General features: G+C 35.4%; 2 protein-coding genes across 2 annotated transcripts; one reads left to right on the top strand and one right to left on the bottom strand.

Annotated features, from left to right (window-relative positions):
• Positions 1-3509: 3509 nt before the first annotated feature.
• Positions 3510-4426, top strand: LOC122303093 (ethylene-responsive transcription factor ERF096-like). The gene has a single exon (XM_043114658.1). It carries the CDS (start codon positions 3631-3633, stop codon positions 4036-4038), a length of 408 nt encoding a protein of 135 aa, XP_042970592.1. The 5' UTR covers positions 3510-3630; the 3' UTR covers positions 4039-4426.
• Positions 4427-10398: 5972 nt separating this feature from the next.
• Positions 10399-10884, bottom strand: LOC122303086 (ethylene-responsive transcription factor ERF098). Its single transcript, XM_043114643.1, has one exon. The coding sequence runs from the start codon at positions 10882-10884 to the stop codon at positions 10426-10428; it is 459 nt and encodes a 152-aa protein (XP_042970577.1). The 3' UTR covers positions 10399-10425.
• Between the last annotated feature and the right edge of the window lie 4279 nt (positions 10885-15163).

The raw sequence follows: 15163 nt of genomic DNA, 5'->3' as shown, positions 1-15163 counted from the left end.
GCCATTCATTTTGATGAGATGTCAAATATTAGAGATAGAATTGGAGGTTGGAAGATAAATTTGTTATCCATTGGGGCAAGGGTTCTACTTTTGAAGTATGTTCTTGGAAGTATGCCCATCCACCTTTTTTCTATATTGCAGGTTCCAAAATCAGTTATTGCTAAACTGAATAGTTTGTTTAGTAATTTGAACTTTTGGGGAGTTTTGGAGGGCATGGGAGGCGGTTTGTCAACCTGAAAAAGAAGGTGGATTGGGTTGCGTAACTTGGAAAATATACAAAAGTCTCTTCATTTGAAATTTTCTTGGAAACTTATGACGGAAGACTCCTTATGATCACAATATTTCAGAACCAAGTATATGAAGAATTCTCCTATTTCTCTAGTCAATCCTTCAAAAGGGACAAGTTTTGGAGAATGGTCATCAAATGTATCCCAGACATTTTCAAACATACAACATGGAAAATCAAATAGGGAGATACTTTTTTTTAGTATGTCAAATGGTTGGAGGAAAGTCCCTTTTTTGAACAGTACAATATGGTGAGTAACTCTAATTTGAGATTGAAAGAGTTTTTGGTTGATGATAGTTGGGATTTTGATCGTATTGGTCGGTTGGTTGGACCTAAATATTTGGAGGTGATTATGAGGTCTTTGAGGGGCAAGAAATCTAGAGCAAATGTTCTCATTTGACTACCTAATCCAGATGGAAAATTTACTACTAAGAATGCTTGGGAAGTGGTTTGAGTAAAAATGCCTAGAGTTTTGTAGACTGAATGGGTATGGCATTCTTGTCTTCCGAAATTTATGGTAGTCACTATGTGGAAGGGTCTCAATAATGCCTTGAGTGTGGATAATCGAATTAGAAAGTTGGGCTTCCTATTGTCTCAAAATGCAATTGTTGTGTATATGATGCTTATGAGATTCAGAGTCATGTCCTTCCTGAAGGGGAGTTTGCGAGACTTATATAGAAGAAATGTGCTTACAAATTGGCATGTCTGTGAGAGATGGATGGTCATGGTGGGAAATTGTTGCAAGCTGATATAATAGAGCAAAAAAATCGACCACAATGGGGAATATTATGGGCTTATTACCTTTTATTAATGTGGAGATTGTGGACTAGGAGATGTAAGGCAAGAATGAAAGGGATTGAAGAATCCATAGAATATGTGTGGAGAAGTATAAAATACCGGGTGACAAAGATTGGTGAAAAAAGTAAACTCTGGAAATATATTGACTCGTAGAGATGAATTGATTCTCAACGAATTGACTATTCCTTCTCAAGCTGGAAACCATAAGTAGATGCAGATTGTGTGATGGTGTTGTCTATTGGTTGGTTGATATAAAATTAATTTGGATGGCAGTAGTAGAGGCAATCTGGGAGCAGCAGAGGTAGGAGGATTGATATGAGACTCTAAGGTGAATCTGGTGACAACTTTTTCAATTTTTCTAGAACATGGAAATGGTTCTTTTGCTGAGTTTATGGCTGTATTTCATGGACTCAAAATAGCAAATGGTATGGATTTAACTCTTATTGATCTTGAACTTGATTCTAGTTTTGTTATAAATTGGTTGAGAAAAACAGAGCTTGGTCTCTGGTACATTGAAGATTAATGGGAGAAGCTGAAAGTGATTATGGCTGGTATGAGTATTCGCATATCCATGTGTATACAGAAAGAAATGCACCAACAGATATGTTAGCAAGGTTGGCTTCAGAGGGTTGCGCATCTTCTTGGAATTCTTATGCAAATCTGCCATGGAGGCTACGGGTCTTCTAAAAATAGATAAGCTTGGTCTTTTATATATCCGTAATAGTTAATTCATTTGTTTGATTTCGGGTAATTTAGTTTTCTGTAAAGGTTTATATCATGTATTTCATTGTTTTTTAAAGTTTGAGAATAATGTTTTTGCTAAGCATAAAGTCTTATAACCACTGTCTTCTTCTGCTAAAAGTGAGGGTTTATCAATATAATCTAGATTTTTCTCCTAAAAAAACAAAAAATAAAAAAATAAATCTTTGAACACCATCTACTTTTCTTTTCTTTTATTTTTTCCTTGTCCTTGATTCCGTTCCGATCATTTTACATTGATGTAATCATTGTATTCAATAATTTTCTCATTTGACTTCCACAATAACAAGCTAATATTTATTGATCCTAAAAACGTGATCTAATTAATTTCTACCATTAATGTTGTAAGACTCGTGTAATTGATTCATCAAGTTGGCCATCATTTCTCCAATTTTATGATCAACGAATAAACCCGTCTGTTCAAGCTTTATTATTGCATATTCACGTTGGAAATGGAAACAGCATTACAATATGTAAGGTCCCCGCCTTGCAAAAGGTTAGGTCCCCTTGCACATCACTCTCAATGCTGATCTGATCACAACACCAGAAGACATTCTGATGCTTACACCATCAAGAATCAAATTCTGTTTCTGGATTATGGAATCCACACATTTTAGAATACTTTTCTTCCTTTGTTTCCTAGCGTAGATCCTTAATTAATATATAATTATATAAGTGGTATGCTCAGGACCACCTAAATTAACCTTTCTATCACTACACCACTGACAAGAATACCAAAGCCAATACAAACCCCCATATACATATATATATATATATATACACACACAGTAAAGCTACGGTACCTCGTGAAAACCGAAGCAGAGTAATTAGTTGATGACATGGGGGGTCGGGGTTCTAGACGTAAGCTATGGCGGCTCCAGTTCACGCGTGTGACATTAACTAGGAGAATGATATACTACCAACTACTCTACAATTTATCTATTTCGTATTAAGAAATTATTTATTTTTTACTTTAATTCAAAATAATTATCCTAGGAACCGTCTAAAGTAAATAAATATATATTTAATACATAGTTGTAAACCAATTGTGATATAGTTGTTATTATATCATTTTTTGATTAATTAAGCTGGTAGAATACTATTATATTAATGTTTAGTTTATTTTTACAGATAAGATAAGATGATTTAAGATAAAAATTAAAAATTAAATAAAATATTATTATAATATATATATTTTAATATTATTTTTATTTTAAAATTTAAAAAAATTAAATTATTTATTTTATTTTATGTAAAAATTTAAAAAATTATAATAATTAAATAAAATGCCCAAATATCTGTCTTGTATTTGGTGGCAGAAGAATACAATTATTAATTATACAGAGATAGAACGGAGCGCAACAAAAAAAAAAAATAGTGCCATTACACAAAGAGAAAGGAGGCTTCTAAGTTCAGAAAGCCATCGGCTTGACCAGCCAGATACATTGGATTGGACTGATTAAACCTGTGATCTTTATAGAAGTTTCTCTCGAACACGTGCGTATTCTACGTGGCTAAATTTGAGCAAAAATTTTATATATAATTATTTTTATATATTTCTCTCAGACTTCGTTAATAAAATTAATTATTTATTTTATTAATATAAAATAACTAATTTAATCTATCATATACTACTGAAATGCATAAAAAAATACACAAGACTATAACTAACCCAACTCAAATTTGAGAGCCAAAACCCAGGTGCTTTTTCCACGCATATAAAAGCCCAACTCCCAGACAATAGTTAACCATGCAAACATAACATAGATGAGGACCCTCACAGAGGGATGAGTGCCATGGAAGACAAGGAAGGAGGCGAGGTCAAATACCGCGGAGTGCGGAGGCGGCCCTGGGGTAAGTTTGCGGCGGAGATTCGAGACTCAACTAGGCATGGCGCGCGGGTTTGGCTCGGGACTTTTAATACTGCAGAGGAGGCTGCTAGAGCTTATGATCGATCAGCTTATGCCATGAGGGGTTCTTTAGCTATTCTAAACTTTCCAAATGAGTACCCTTTAGCGAGTGGCGGCTCTTCTGCTCCTTCGTCTTCTTCGGCTGCGTCTTCTTCCTCAGGGCGTGGGAATATGGGGGAGAGAGGTAGAAGTGAGCATCGGCAGCAAGTTTTTGAGTTCGAGTGCTTGGATGACAAGGTGTTGGAGGATCTTCTGGATTCGGAAGAGAAAAAGAACAAGAAATGACGATCGAAGAGGGTGCGCCTCCTCCTCCCCCTTCTTCTTTTTTATTAAAAAAAAAAAAGGAAAGAAAAAAATAAAAAAAGAGAGATAGATTTGCTCTTGTTCTTGCTATGAATAGAGGCAAATATCATCGAATTTTTGTTTCCCTTTTTGGAGTGAGTTCTCCTCAAGCGAAAAGGGAAGCAGAACACTGGTGACTTCTCTTTAAAAAATAGGTGTGGTGTTTATAATGATTGTACTACGTACCCCGAAATTAAAACATCTGCATAAAATTTCTTTTGGGGTCCTTCCACTCCCAGCATTATAGCTTTTTAATCCCCAATAAAGGAGCTCATTGCAAACTAGCTTGTACATACTTCATAAAGAAAAAATAAAAATAAAAACTTGTCTAGAATATTGTTTAATTATTTTGCATTGGTTGCAATTGAAACAGAGAAAAGTCTGGTCTGTCTTTTCTTTGGTTATCAAATCTCGAAGCTGTCTTCTTTCAATTTCTGGGATTTGTTCGTTTTATTAAGAGGATTTTACTTGTACGGTTTCGGGGTGAACATAACTGTTACAACTCAACTGAACATGTCTCATGCTTGTTGGACGGACCTACTTGTTCTGAAACTTCAGCTGGCGTTAGGGGCTGTTTGGAAATGCTCCAACGAATGAAACAACAACTGGACATGAGGAGCCTAGTATGTATGACAATGACGGTTGCTTGTGTCTTATGGTTTTCTTTTCTTTGTTTTTTCTTTCCCTAGTCTCTGATTTGATTGTATAAGGTACAAGTGCAACGAACTCCAGGGGAGGAATCTTGGTGGAATTATAGCAGAGAAAATGCGTTTAAAGTCAAACTGGTTTGGTTTGGTAAAAAAAAAAAATTTGATTTTAAATTTTGATTTTATTATTATAATTTTTTTAAATTTTTATATAAAATATAATAAATAATTCAATTTTTTTTAATTTTTTTTAATTTTAAAATAATAATAATATTAAAATATAATATTTTATTTTAAACTCAAAATTTTCATCTCATTTATTAAGTAGATATTAAAAATATAGCTTGCTTCAACTGTGATAAATGTGATACATTGGGTGTAAGATTCTCTAGCCAGAATTACCAGTCAGAATGGTCTATTTGAGGACAGTTCCTTTTAATCGTACTCACATGAATTATCGATCTGGTCATCAAATGCCATATAAATTGAACAACAACACTCCAAAACCGAAGAACACATATTTTTATAAGAAACAGAGTGGGAAGCCAAAACAGCAATTAGAAGCATATATCAATAATAATATTGGCGCAAAACAGCGTACGACCACCATCAATCAAGGTGGTGCAGAGTTGTCTTCTCAGTTGTATTCTGGGTGGAGAAATCTTGGTAAGCACAATTATCGTGTGCCACTTCATGGTTCAAAGATGCATGCCAACGCGTCGAACCAACCTGCACTCATGTACACCTATCAAATCTATGAATTATGTCTAATGATTGAGATTGGACTAAAACATTATCCAATCATATAATTAGTTCTGTAAAGTTCAAACGACGAAAATGCATTAGGGAATATGTTTTTCCATAATAACAAATAGACTTTTGCCAAACCAGTAGAAAAACATAACAAAAATGAAAACAATCGCACACCCGAGGCACAACAAGTACACGATATTTACTGACTAACAACAGAGTAATATCAATAACAGCACTGAGATATAATGAAAAAACGTGAGTTCCTATGGTTAATATACCCAAGACCTGAAAACTTACTAAACTACTTCATGTTTTAAGAGGGCCCACTTTGGACTGAAGTTCTTATTAATTTGGACTATCCTTGAAGTGGTTTGAAGTCTGTCTCTGTTTTGATTGACGCCAACCCCCCAGCTTCATCTTCATCATTCTTTTGACGTACGTAGAATTGCCACGGCCAACCCATGTATATATACGATTTACATGCCTCCAGGCTTTTCTACGTTTCGACGTATGATTTTAACAGAATTTGAGATAGTTTACTACATGAAATTCTTCATCTCCACTCAAAATTACGTCAAGTATTCAATCTCTTCCATGATTTTCCCTCTTGATTTGAGCTCGATCCGTCAAGCTAAGAGCGCAAAGTCTTCTCAAGATACCTTCTCCAAAAGGCCATAAAAACAATCACAAACCGAGAATACCCATGGGTATCGTGTTTGATAGAACAATAGACTAACTCTTATACATTACAACTTATCTAACTACAATGGTTTCATGAGATACAATCTCTTAATGATATACAATATCAATACATACGGCCCTCTCATGATGCATGCATCTGATTTAATAATTAGATGTGTAGAAAGATCTATATATGGTTGTCCCGATACATAGCAGCCAAGGCGGGCTCCTGCTCATGTAAGCCAGGTTTACCAACCGAGCTTCCCAGCCTTCAGCACCTTTAAATATTGTCACCGCCATATATTCTCTCTTTCTATAGTACTACACAAAGCAAACATGAGTAAATCAGAAAGTGGGAAAATATTACATTTTGTCATAGATTTCCTCTTATATGTCCAAATCACAGGTATAATCGATCATACTTTATAAAATCCAATAACAATACCCCAAGTAACACCGCCCGAGTTAAACATAAAACTTATACCTAGTATGGTATCTCACGTACAGCTTTTGTTGCCGTATTATAGGATGCACCAGACAACCATGCACTGCCAGCTCATGTCATGTACTCCTTTTGGAAAAACATCGCCATAGACAGCCCTCGAAAGTATCACAGCCAAGAAGTACTCCTTACTGTTGTTAAGCCATATATGCTATATATATGGCAATACAACCCACCGTATATTTCTTGCGAGCAACTACTTTAAAACCTAGTTTCAACCTGACACCTTGATACCACTTAGCCTACAAGAGTGCACAGTCGATGCACCAATCTTCCTTCCCATCCCAGGCTGTCCAAAACTCGTGTACTAATTAACTATATATGCTAGTAATCAGTACCCTAGCTAGCTATGACCTTGTCCAAGCCTTTACTCTAATTAGTCCACATGCATAAGCGAAGGATCTGTGCATGCTTTGTTTATCAAAACCTAGTTACAACAAATATCACCACGCATATATATTCGGAACAAAGTCATAGAGAGTATTCATGAGCAAGATATATATGGTCGATCCAGCCTACACCATTCCTATATTTAGTAAGCACCAACAGCCAATTTAATTCGCACGAACACGACACCCACCGTGTCATATGCTGCCTTGCTTGGCTAGCTAGCCTACCCCAATCTTCCACAACATCGTGTGCATACTGCCTTGGAACGAAGCACAAGCCTGTAATTCCTGCAAGCCCATAACTGAGCTAACCTTCAAGTATAAGACCGAGTAAGTTCGATACTCTAGCGGCAAAGATCAAAACAAATTATCCACAAAGTTCCATATACATGCTAGTGGCAACATCGCTTATAACTGCCACCCCTAAGCTCCACTTAAGATATATATACTTAATTTAGTACCCGGCCCATCTCCTGCTCATGAGGTTCCAACAAAAAATCAAGGGAGCCAAATAATGAAATCCGAACACTCGCGCGTGCATGCGCCCGTCCGCGCGGAGGTGCCATATCACATAAATTTCGAAACCGACTGACTGTACCAATTAAATTGGTATACTAGCTAGCTGGTGGTGAGTGAGGTGCATGATGCATGCTCTATATATGGAGCCATCCACAAATTAAAACCACGTTACGATAAAACTCCACCTCTCGGTCTAAATTTTCATGATCAAACCACACAAGCGCGCATAACTCCTCAAAAAGTATTGATGCCTTTGTGTATAATTGGTCGTATATATCTTAATTTCAAATTAAGGTTCTATATATTAATTAGTCTCATATAAAAAACTGAAAGAAACTCTAATATCAATATTTTGGAATGAAAAATTAAGATCTTAAGTGAGAAATTAACAAGCGAAGAAGATAAATTAGTAAATAAATATGATATCACCCGCAAAAGGACAAGATATTGACGTAATTAAAAACAAAAGCCAATGTCTACAAGCACAGATGATTAGGAAAGAACGCTTCTAATAAAGAAGAATAGTACTTTAGAGACCCAAAGCATCAAACTATACACAAATTAATTACACTTTTTCGGGGACCCACTTGGTCCTAATCCTAAGAGTCCCCTCACTAAATATCCTAGTATCAAAACACACACACACACACATGTATATATGCAACTAAGTTCCTACCTATAACTCGTTCTTCACTTTCCAACATGCTAGAATTTAAGACAACTTACAACTTGGCGGGACGCTTTGATTCTTAATGTGGTTGATAGCGTCCATGAAAAACTACAATGGGAAAGATTTTGCAAAAGCTTACACAAAGAAGTCAAAGAAGAAAACATTAGTCTGTGGGAAAACTTTGGAAAATCCATTGAACTTAATGATTTTTCCGTTTTCCTGCCGGGGTGTTGGAGGAGATATATGTTTTTTAAATCGCAACTTTGCAGGTCATAATTCTAAAGATTAGGTGGATGATCAGGCTAATTATTAAAATTCAAATATATATATATATATAAATAATTTCTAGCATATATAATTCTATGGAAAACTTGAGTGTGTTTTGAATGATCATTTGTTTGCTTTGAATCTACTTAGGATGCAAGGGATGTTGGGTTTGTGGAGTATGTTGTTGGTGTGTGGCCAGATTTGATGACCCGACAAGGATGTGTTATATTTTTTTGGGCAGATTTTGAAGGAAAAGTTTTGGCACTATTTGTGATTAGAAAAAATGTCAGACAAAGAGTTTACTCTAATCTCGCTCAATAGCTTACTCGAACAAATATTGAATAGAGAGTTCGCTTGAGACGCGCTCGACACTCCTCTCAAGCATAATGCAGAAAAATAAAAATTAAAATTTCCACTGTGTAACACTATAAATATGTACTATAGTTTAGCAGGATCTGAGTGTTCTAAATAGTGAGATTTCGCTCCAAAGTGTATTTTGTAATTCTTCAGTATAATAAAATCCTCTACAGTTTTATAGACGTAGGCACGTTGCCGAACCACGTTAATTTTATATCATGTATTGATTTGCTTGTATTTGTTTTGTTTTATCTGTCATTGTTTTCACAACAAGGGATCGATCAAGAAATCTGAAATTATGCTAGGCATGATCATAAACTGGTTTGGAAGATCAAGATAATTAAGAATACTTGCTATACTGGGAGTTAATTGTATATATGATTTTATCGTAAAGTTTCTGTGTTTTTCATTATTAAGCCATCTATTGGTATAGAACTAGAGTTTCACATATAAATTTTTTTTAGATTTTGAGTTTTCATGATGTTTTCTCCCGGCCATTTAATCTAATGCCTTTCCTTGAGGATTCAAACTGGTTTTTTACATCATTCTCGTGTATCTGATGGAGGTTGATGATACCTTAATTAATTTCTTACTGTTAAAAGGAAATAACCGCGTTATCAAACGCAGTTGCTTCAATTTAGTGGAATTTGCCTAGGAAGACTCATGGAAGGAAGATTCAGAATGTATATACGAAGATAGTACTTTTGATCCCATATATGATCTATCTCCAGGACTAGTCATCTTTCTTCTCAAGTCGATTAACACAGTGCATACAATTTTGAAAATAAATTTGGAGATCGCATTGTTGATCAACTTTCACTATACTATCAATATCACACTTAACATTCAAGATTCTTAACCTTTATTCTGGCTTATCTTATCATGCTAATTTTATTCACTCGAACAATGGCCATTAGGGGAAGTTAGTTGAATTGCTTTATGGTTGGATGCGTTGATCTAATCTTCATACTTTTTCTTTCAATCAAGTTTGCTAGTTAGTGTTGTTTCGTATGCATTCTACATAACTCAATTATCCAAATGTTCGTTCGCTTTGTCAGAACTTCAATGAGAGATTTTCACTTGCTGGATTTAGAAGAATGTGGTTCTTTTATTTTTGTTTCTTTGGTCATCATCGTCATCTTCATCATTTTCTAACTTACTAGTTACAATTATTTTGTCCTTTCTGTTCCGAGTCCCATTCTATGCAAGAATGGTTTCTTCATATTCAAGACTGCATCAAAATAAAGTCGCTCTTGTGAAACTTAATAGTCAACAAAACAAACCCAAACCATACAGCTTGCATCAAAGCATAAAAAAAATCCACAGTAACAACGAACTTATGCCAGTTTTACCACTTTCTCCTAACGATTAAACCCTAAACCCAATTTATTTTCTCATTATTTTTCACTAGAACATGCGATGAACGTGAAACTATATATTGGGCAATGAAATTCACTGATATGGTTGAGAAAATTAGGACCTGGGACCTGGGGCGCGAGAAAAATAGAAATGGAGAAATTACTCAAACCTTATTGTCTTCTTCGATCAGCCTTGCGTTCGTTTCCTTTTCTCCTCTTCTGACTCAAGAAGGTCCTCCAACACTTGGTCATCCAAGTACTCAAACTCGAAGACTTGCCTTTGTTGTCCAGTGGATGAACTTCCCCTCTCAGAAGTACTCCCACTAGGAGCTGAAGAAGAAGTAGACGATGAAAATTGAGGAGGATGAGGTGGAAAGCCTGCGACTTGAGGATAATACTCATTAGGGAAGTTAAGAATTGCAAGGTGACCCCTTAAGTTAAATGCAGCGCGATCATATGCCCTAGCTGCTTCTTCAGCTGTATCGAACGTCCCAAGCCACAGACGAGCACCATGCCTTGATGGGTCTCGGATCTCAGCTGCAAACTTTCCCCATGGCCTCCTTCGGACCCCCCGGTAACGCACTTCTTCCCTGCCCTTCTCTTCTTTCTCGCGCTTCTCCTCCTTTCCTTTGCGAGGCTCTTCCATGCTGTGCTTCGATTTTTTATTTTTTTAATTAATTCCCCTCTTTTCTTAATAGATAGGGTAATTCCGCTTTGGTTTCAACTGGGTCAGAGGCGCGAGTCTATTTATAGGGGGGTCTGACTAAATGTGGATCCTCCTGAACGTGGATTGACCGTGTTGGTCTTTCTCGGAAGTTTCACTATGGCAGTGTAAAAATTCGATTCTTCGACTAAATCTTACGATGAAATTCAAAAGAGTTAGTGAATCTTTTTCCACTTAATAGGAATTTTTTTAACTATATTTTGTTCGGATTCTTCTGGTACATAGAGCCTTAGAGGAATATTAGAATTTGTAGCACTAGCATGAATAGTTTGGGACTATTAACATGAATTGAGTTTTGATGCTGACTTTACCATTTATATGTCACGTCTCCGGGACATGATATCGATACCACTATCACGACGATCATATAAAGTGTAAATGCAATGAAGAAATCTAGCGAGATTTTCACTTTTTATGGTAAACTATATACATCATTCTCTTACGAGCTTTGTAAAACTACAGGAAGCTCGAAATATTACCACTTCGGCCTGTTTTTTAAAAATTAAAATTTAAACACTAATTGAAGCTATTAAATATTTATGTTAATTTTAATTAGTTTTTTACTAACTCATATTATTACTTTGGGTGAATACAAATTAATTAAGCAGCCGAATATATATTGTTTCTGAAAATACATATGACCCGGTCAATTCTAGATCTAAACATGAGTTATCAATCCGAACTCGGAGGGAGATTGATATCATTTACCCATCTATTAATTTAGATCATTCCTTAGAATTATATTATAGCAAGTAAGTTTCTATATCAGTATATAGTGTATTTGTTTAATTGGTATATCAATAAATAGTCATATATTTATTCTTAACCATAATCTTTTAATTAAGCTAATACCATGATCTCCTCCCTTCAAATATATGTTAAAGGTTCGAAACCGTACGTTTCCAGATTCAACCGGTCGTAAATGAAAAAATATTTGGAGTTATAACACTTTTTAACGTCTGAATAAAGCTAAATTCAGATCTTTTCAACTTTTACTACATTCAATACGAACATCATGCTTATATATGTGTGTCATGTACATATATAATACAATATATACCATGTACAGATAATTTCATTCTTATTGCTGTACGGTACCCGGCCCTAACCTAACTAAACGGCGGCCGTTTACTGACTCCTGCAGGTAAATACCTTTACTATAATACTATAATATGAACTGAATTCAATTTCCCAAAGTGGGAAGAAAATGCCCGAATGGAACGCATTCCTTTATGTCATGTTATGAACCCTAGTTATGTGCTTTTACAACCTTGTAATTTCTTCTTGTTGGGATAATATGATATTGGAGAATCGAACTCCAAAATACACGTAGTACGTGCCCATGCAATATCTGCAACGCCATTATTTTACTGCAATATCACAGGCCGGGGTAGATGATCTAGAGCTAGTTCAGAAATCACACTCAAATTAAACTGATCATGATGATTAAGAAAAAAAATTTCTGTTTTCTGTTTTCGTTAAGGGTTGGTCTTAACTAGCCAGATGATGATCATATACAACGTTCCAGCCTTGTAATTAGTGTTCGAAGTTTATAAATCGAGGCATGCATTGTCAATGGTAATTAATTTGTTGTGCCATGTAATGATCTGTTTGAACCTTAAAACATGTTGAACCTTAATGATCTGTTTGTGTTCAAGTTACACTGAGGTTGAACCACGCTTCAAATTAATACCAAAATGTGTATGGCTGCATGCATGCATCTACAATTCTCCCAGATAACTTAAATTAAAGATTAATTGAGAGAGGTGCCGGTGGACTTTCTAATAGTACTGCACATGCTATGTATTGTTGTTATTATTTATTATAATATTATTATTAGTATTATTGATCTTTTGTTATTATTAATAATCTTAGTATTGGTGTTGTGATGTTATTATTTTTTATTGCTTATATGTGTTGTAAGTCAAACAATAGCTTTCATCATTCTGTTTTCTGAGGCGGCTAATTGTTAATGACAATTATGTTTCGAAAGTTGGTGTAGAAGGTTTCATTAAAATGAATATGGGGTCAGAATACATATGATGAAATGAGAGTTGGTCAACAGATGGCTCGCGTAAATGGGCCCAAATAAATAACGTTCAACGTAGGAGGACGCTTTGCAAGTTTAATCTAGGCTAAAAGCTTAAATATTGCCACGGCGACCAATTAGGTCAAAAGCCGGGCACGTGCTATTGCTCTACAACTTGACCTCATGCCCGCCCCAAAGCTAAGGCATGCACACGTTGCTTGGAGGCCAATTTACGTATAGCTCAGCTACGACGCCAGTACTCTAAATCTATCCTTCTTAACCTCCAAGGGCCATGAGGTTGGCCCTATCCTTCTTAACCTCCAAGGGCCATGAGGTTGGCCAGGAGATCTTTACTTTTTTTTCAGTTCTAATCGTTTGAAAAAGTAGTCGGGTCTTTTTTGTGTGTATCACCTAAAATCAAATGGCTGATATGAATCCACGAATTAGGGCAAAAATCATTATTGTTTTCTTCTCTTTTACTAATCATGATCTTTCCCCGATCTATGGTTTTGTACTCGTTTTTCCTCGGATTCGTGTCTGAGTGTCATTGTTTGGTGGGAGAGAAGTGAGATAATAGATAAAAGAAAAAATGCAAAAACATTTTAGATAGAGGTAATTGTTAATACGAATACTTATAAGTCGTAACGCGGTTCGTCACCTGCAAAAGTCTGATTGTACACAGCTTAATTAAGAAACTTCTATCATATGTCATTGCTGCTGTAATCTTATCAATCAATATTCCATATATGCAATCTCTCTGTAATACCCCTAAACTTTGGCAATTGGCTTGGAATGTCCTAGAACATGGCGACCAGACAGGACTGCTGGTCTCATGGCTGCCAACACTATTTCGGTAGTTCATTTACCATGGCAAGTAATTAATTAGCATCATCAGGGAACCTTTGCATCTAGCCGTTGCATGTCGTGCGAGCAGGTGTATGGTGATATTAATAATAAATTAGACGAACTTGTATTTGATATTTTCCTAGCTTTGTTTGTTTAAAAATAATGTTTTTATGACCATGCCAACATTTAGTTTCCTTGCAAGTTGCATGTCGTCCCCTTTGACACGTTCTTGCTAAAAATCATTTGCTTATTTATATATATACGCATAAACATATTTAGACTTTGGTGCCTTTCTAAAAAGGTTGAGTTGTCCTGCAGGAGCTTCAACTTGGCATATTGCAAGATCAACTCGTGAGACTGGCCTGTAAATTGATGCTGACAAGATGTGTATTGCACGGGTGCATTGGACCCTATGGCATTCTCAGTACCCGGCCGGAGTGGGAAAGCTCAAGATCATCACGTGTACTAAAAACTGAAAATGATTTCTGGCATTGCACGAAAGTAGTGTGTAAAAAGTTAAAAACTTTGAATGATGGACTCGTGACATGAAGTCGATCAAAGTGGCCGCATAACGTTTTCGGGCGGCCATTGTAAACAATGTGGCTTTCTTCATTAATTAATTAATCAAATCTCCATATATCGAACGTAGTAGGTGTTTCAAAATCAAATATCTGACCATATGTTATTCAAGATAACGAATAAGCAATATTGACAGAATCAATAATGCATGTATTTAATTTTTTATAGTCACAGAATTGATATTATGATAATTGGAGATATATATATACGTATATATTTATCTCCTATATGACATATTCTTTTATTATATATGTTATATTATTTTTCTATACATCTAAAAAATTAATAGCATGACGTTATGCATATAGATGATTAAAACACTCTCTGTGATTTACCCTTCAAGCTGCTATATATGCACATATGGACTTGTAAGCCGGGTACGTGTATGCGACGTTGTGTTGTGTCAAAATTACAAAACTAGCAAAAAGTAGTTCAATTCAATTAATTCTAAGCAATTATTGGATAAGAGTCCTTCTCAAGACGGTGAAAAAAAGAGGGGATAAGAGTCCAAAACGACGGGGAGAGAATTGGAATACCGGACAGGAGAGGGTGGACCCACGACAGATTCTGACAAAACTGGTTTAATTAGTAGTCGTCTTTAATATATTAAAAAATCTATTTATCTCTTCCGCACATTATATATTATATTTTATTTTTATTTATTATTAAATATGTAAAATATAAAAGATAAGTAAAAAAAATTAATTAGTTTTAAAAATAATAAAAATGCACATGTGCCCACTTTTG

This window comes from Carya illinoinensis, chromosome 1 (assembly GCF_018687715.1).
Source record: "Carya illinoinensis cultivar Pawnee chromosome 1, C.illinoinensisPawnee_v1, whole genome shotgun sequence".
NCBI lineage: Eukaryota > Viridiplantae > Streptophyta > Magnoliopsida > Fagales > Juglandaceae > Carya > Carya illinoinensis.
This window is presented reverse-complemented; position numbering and strand designations above follow the sequence as displayed.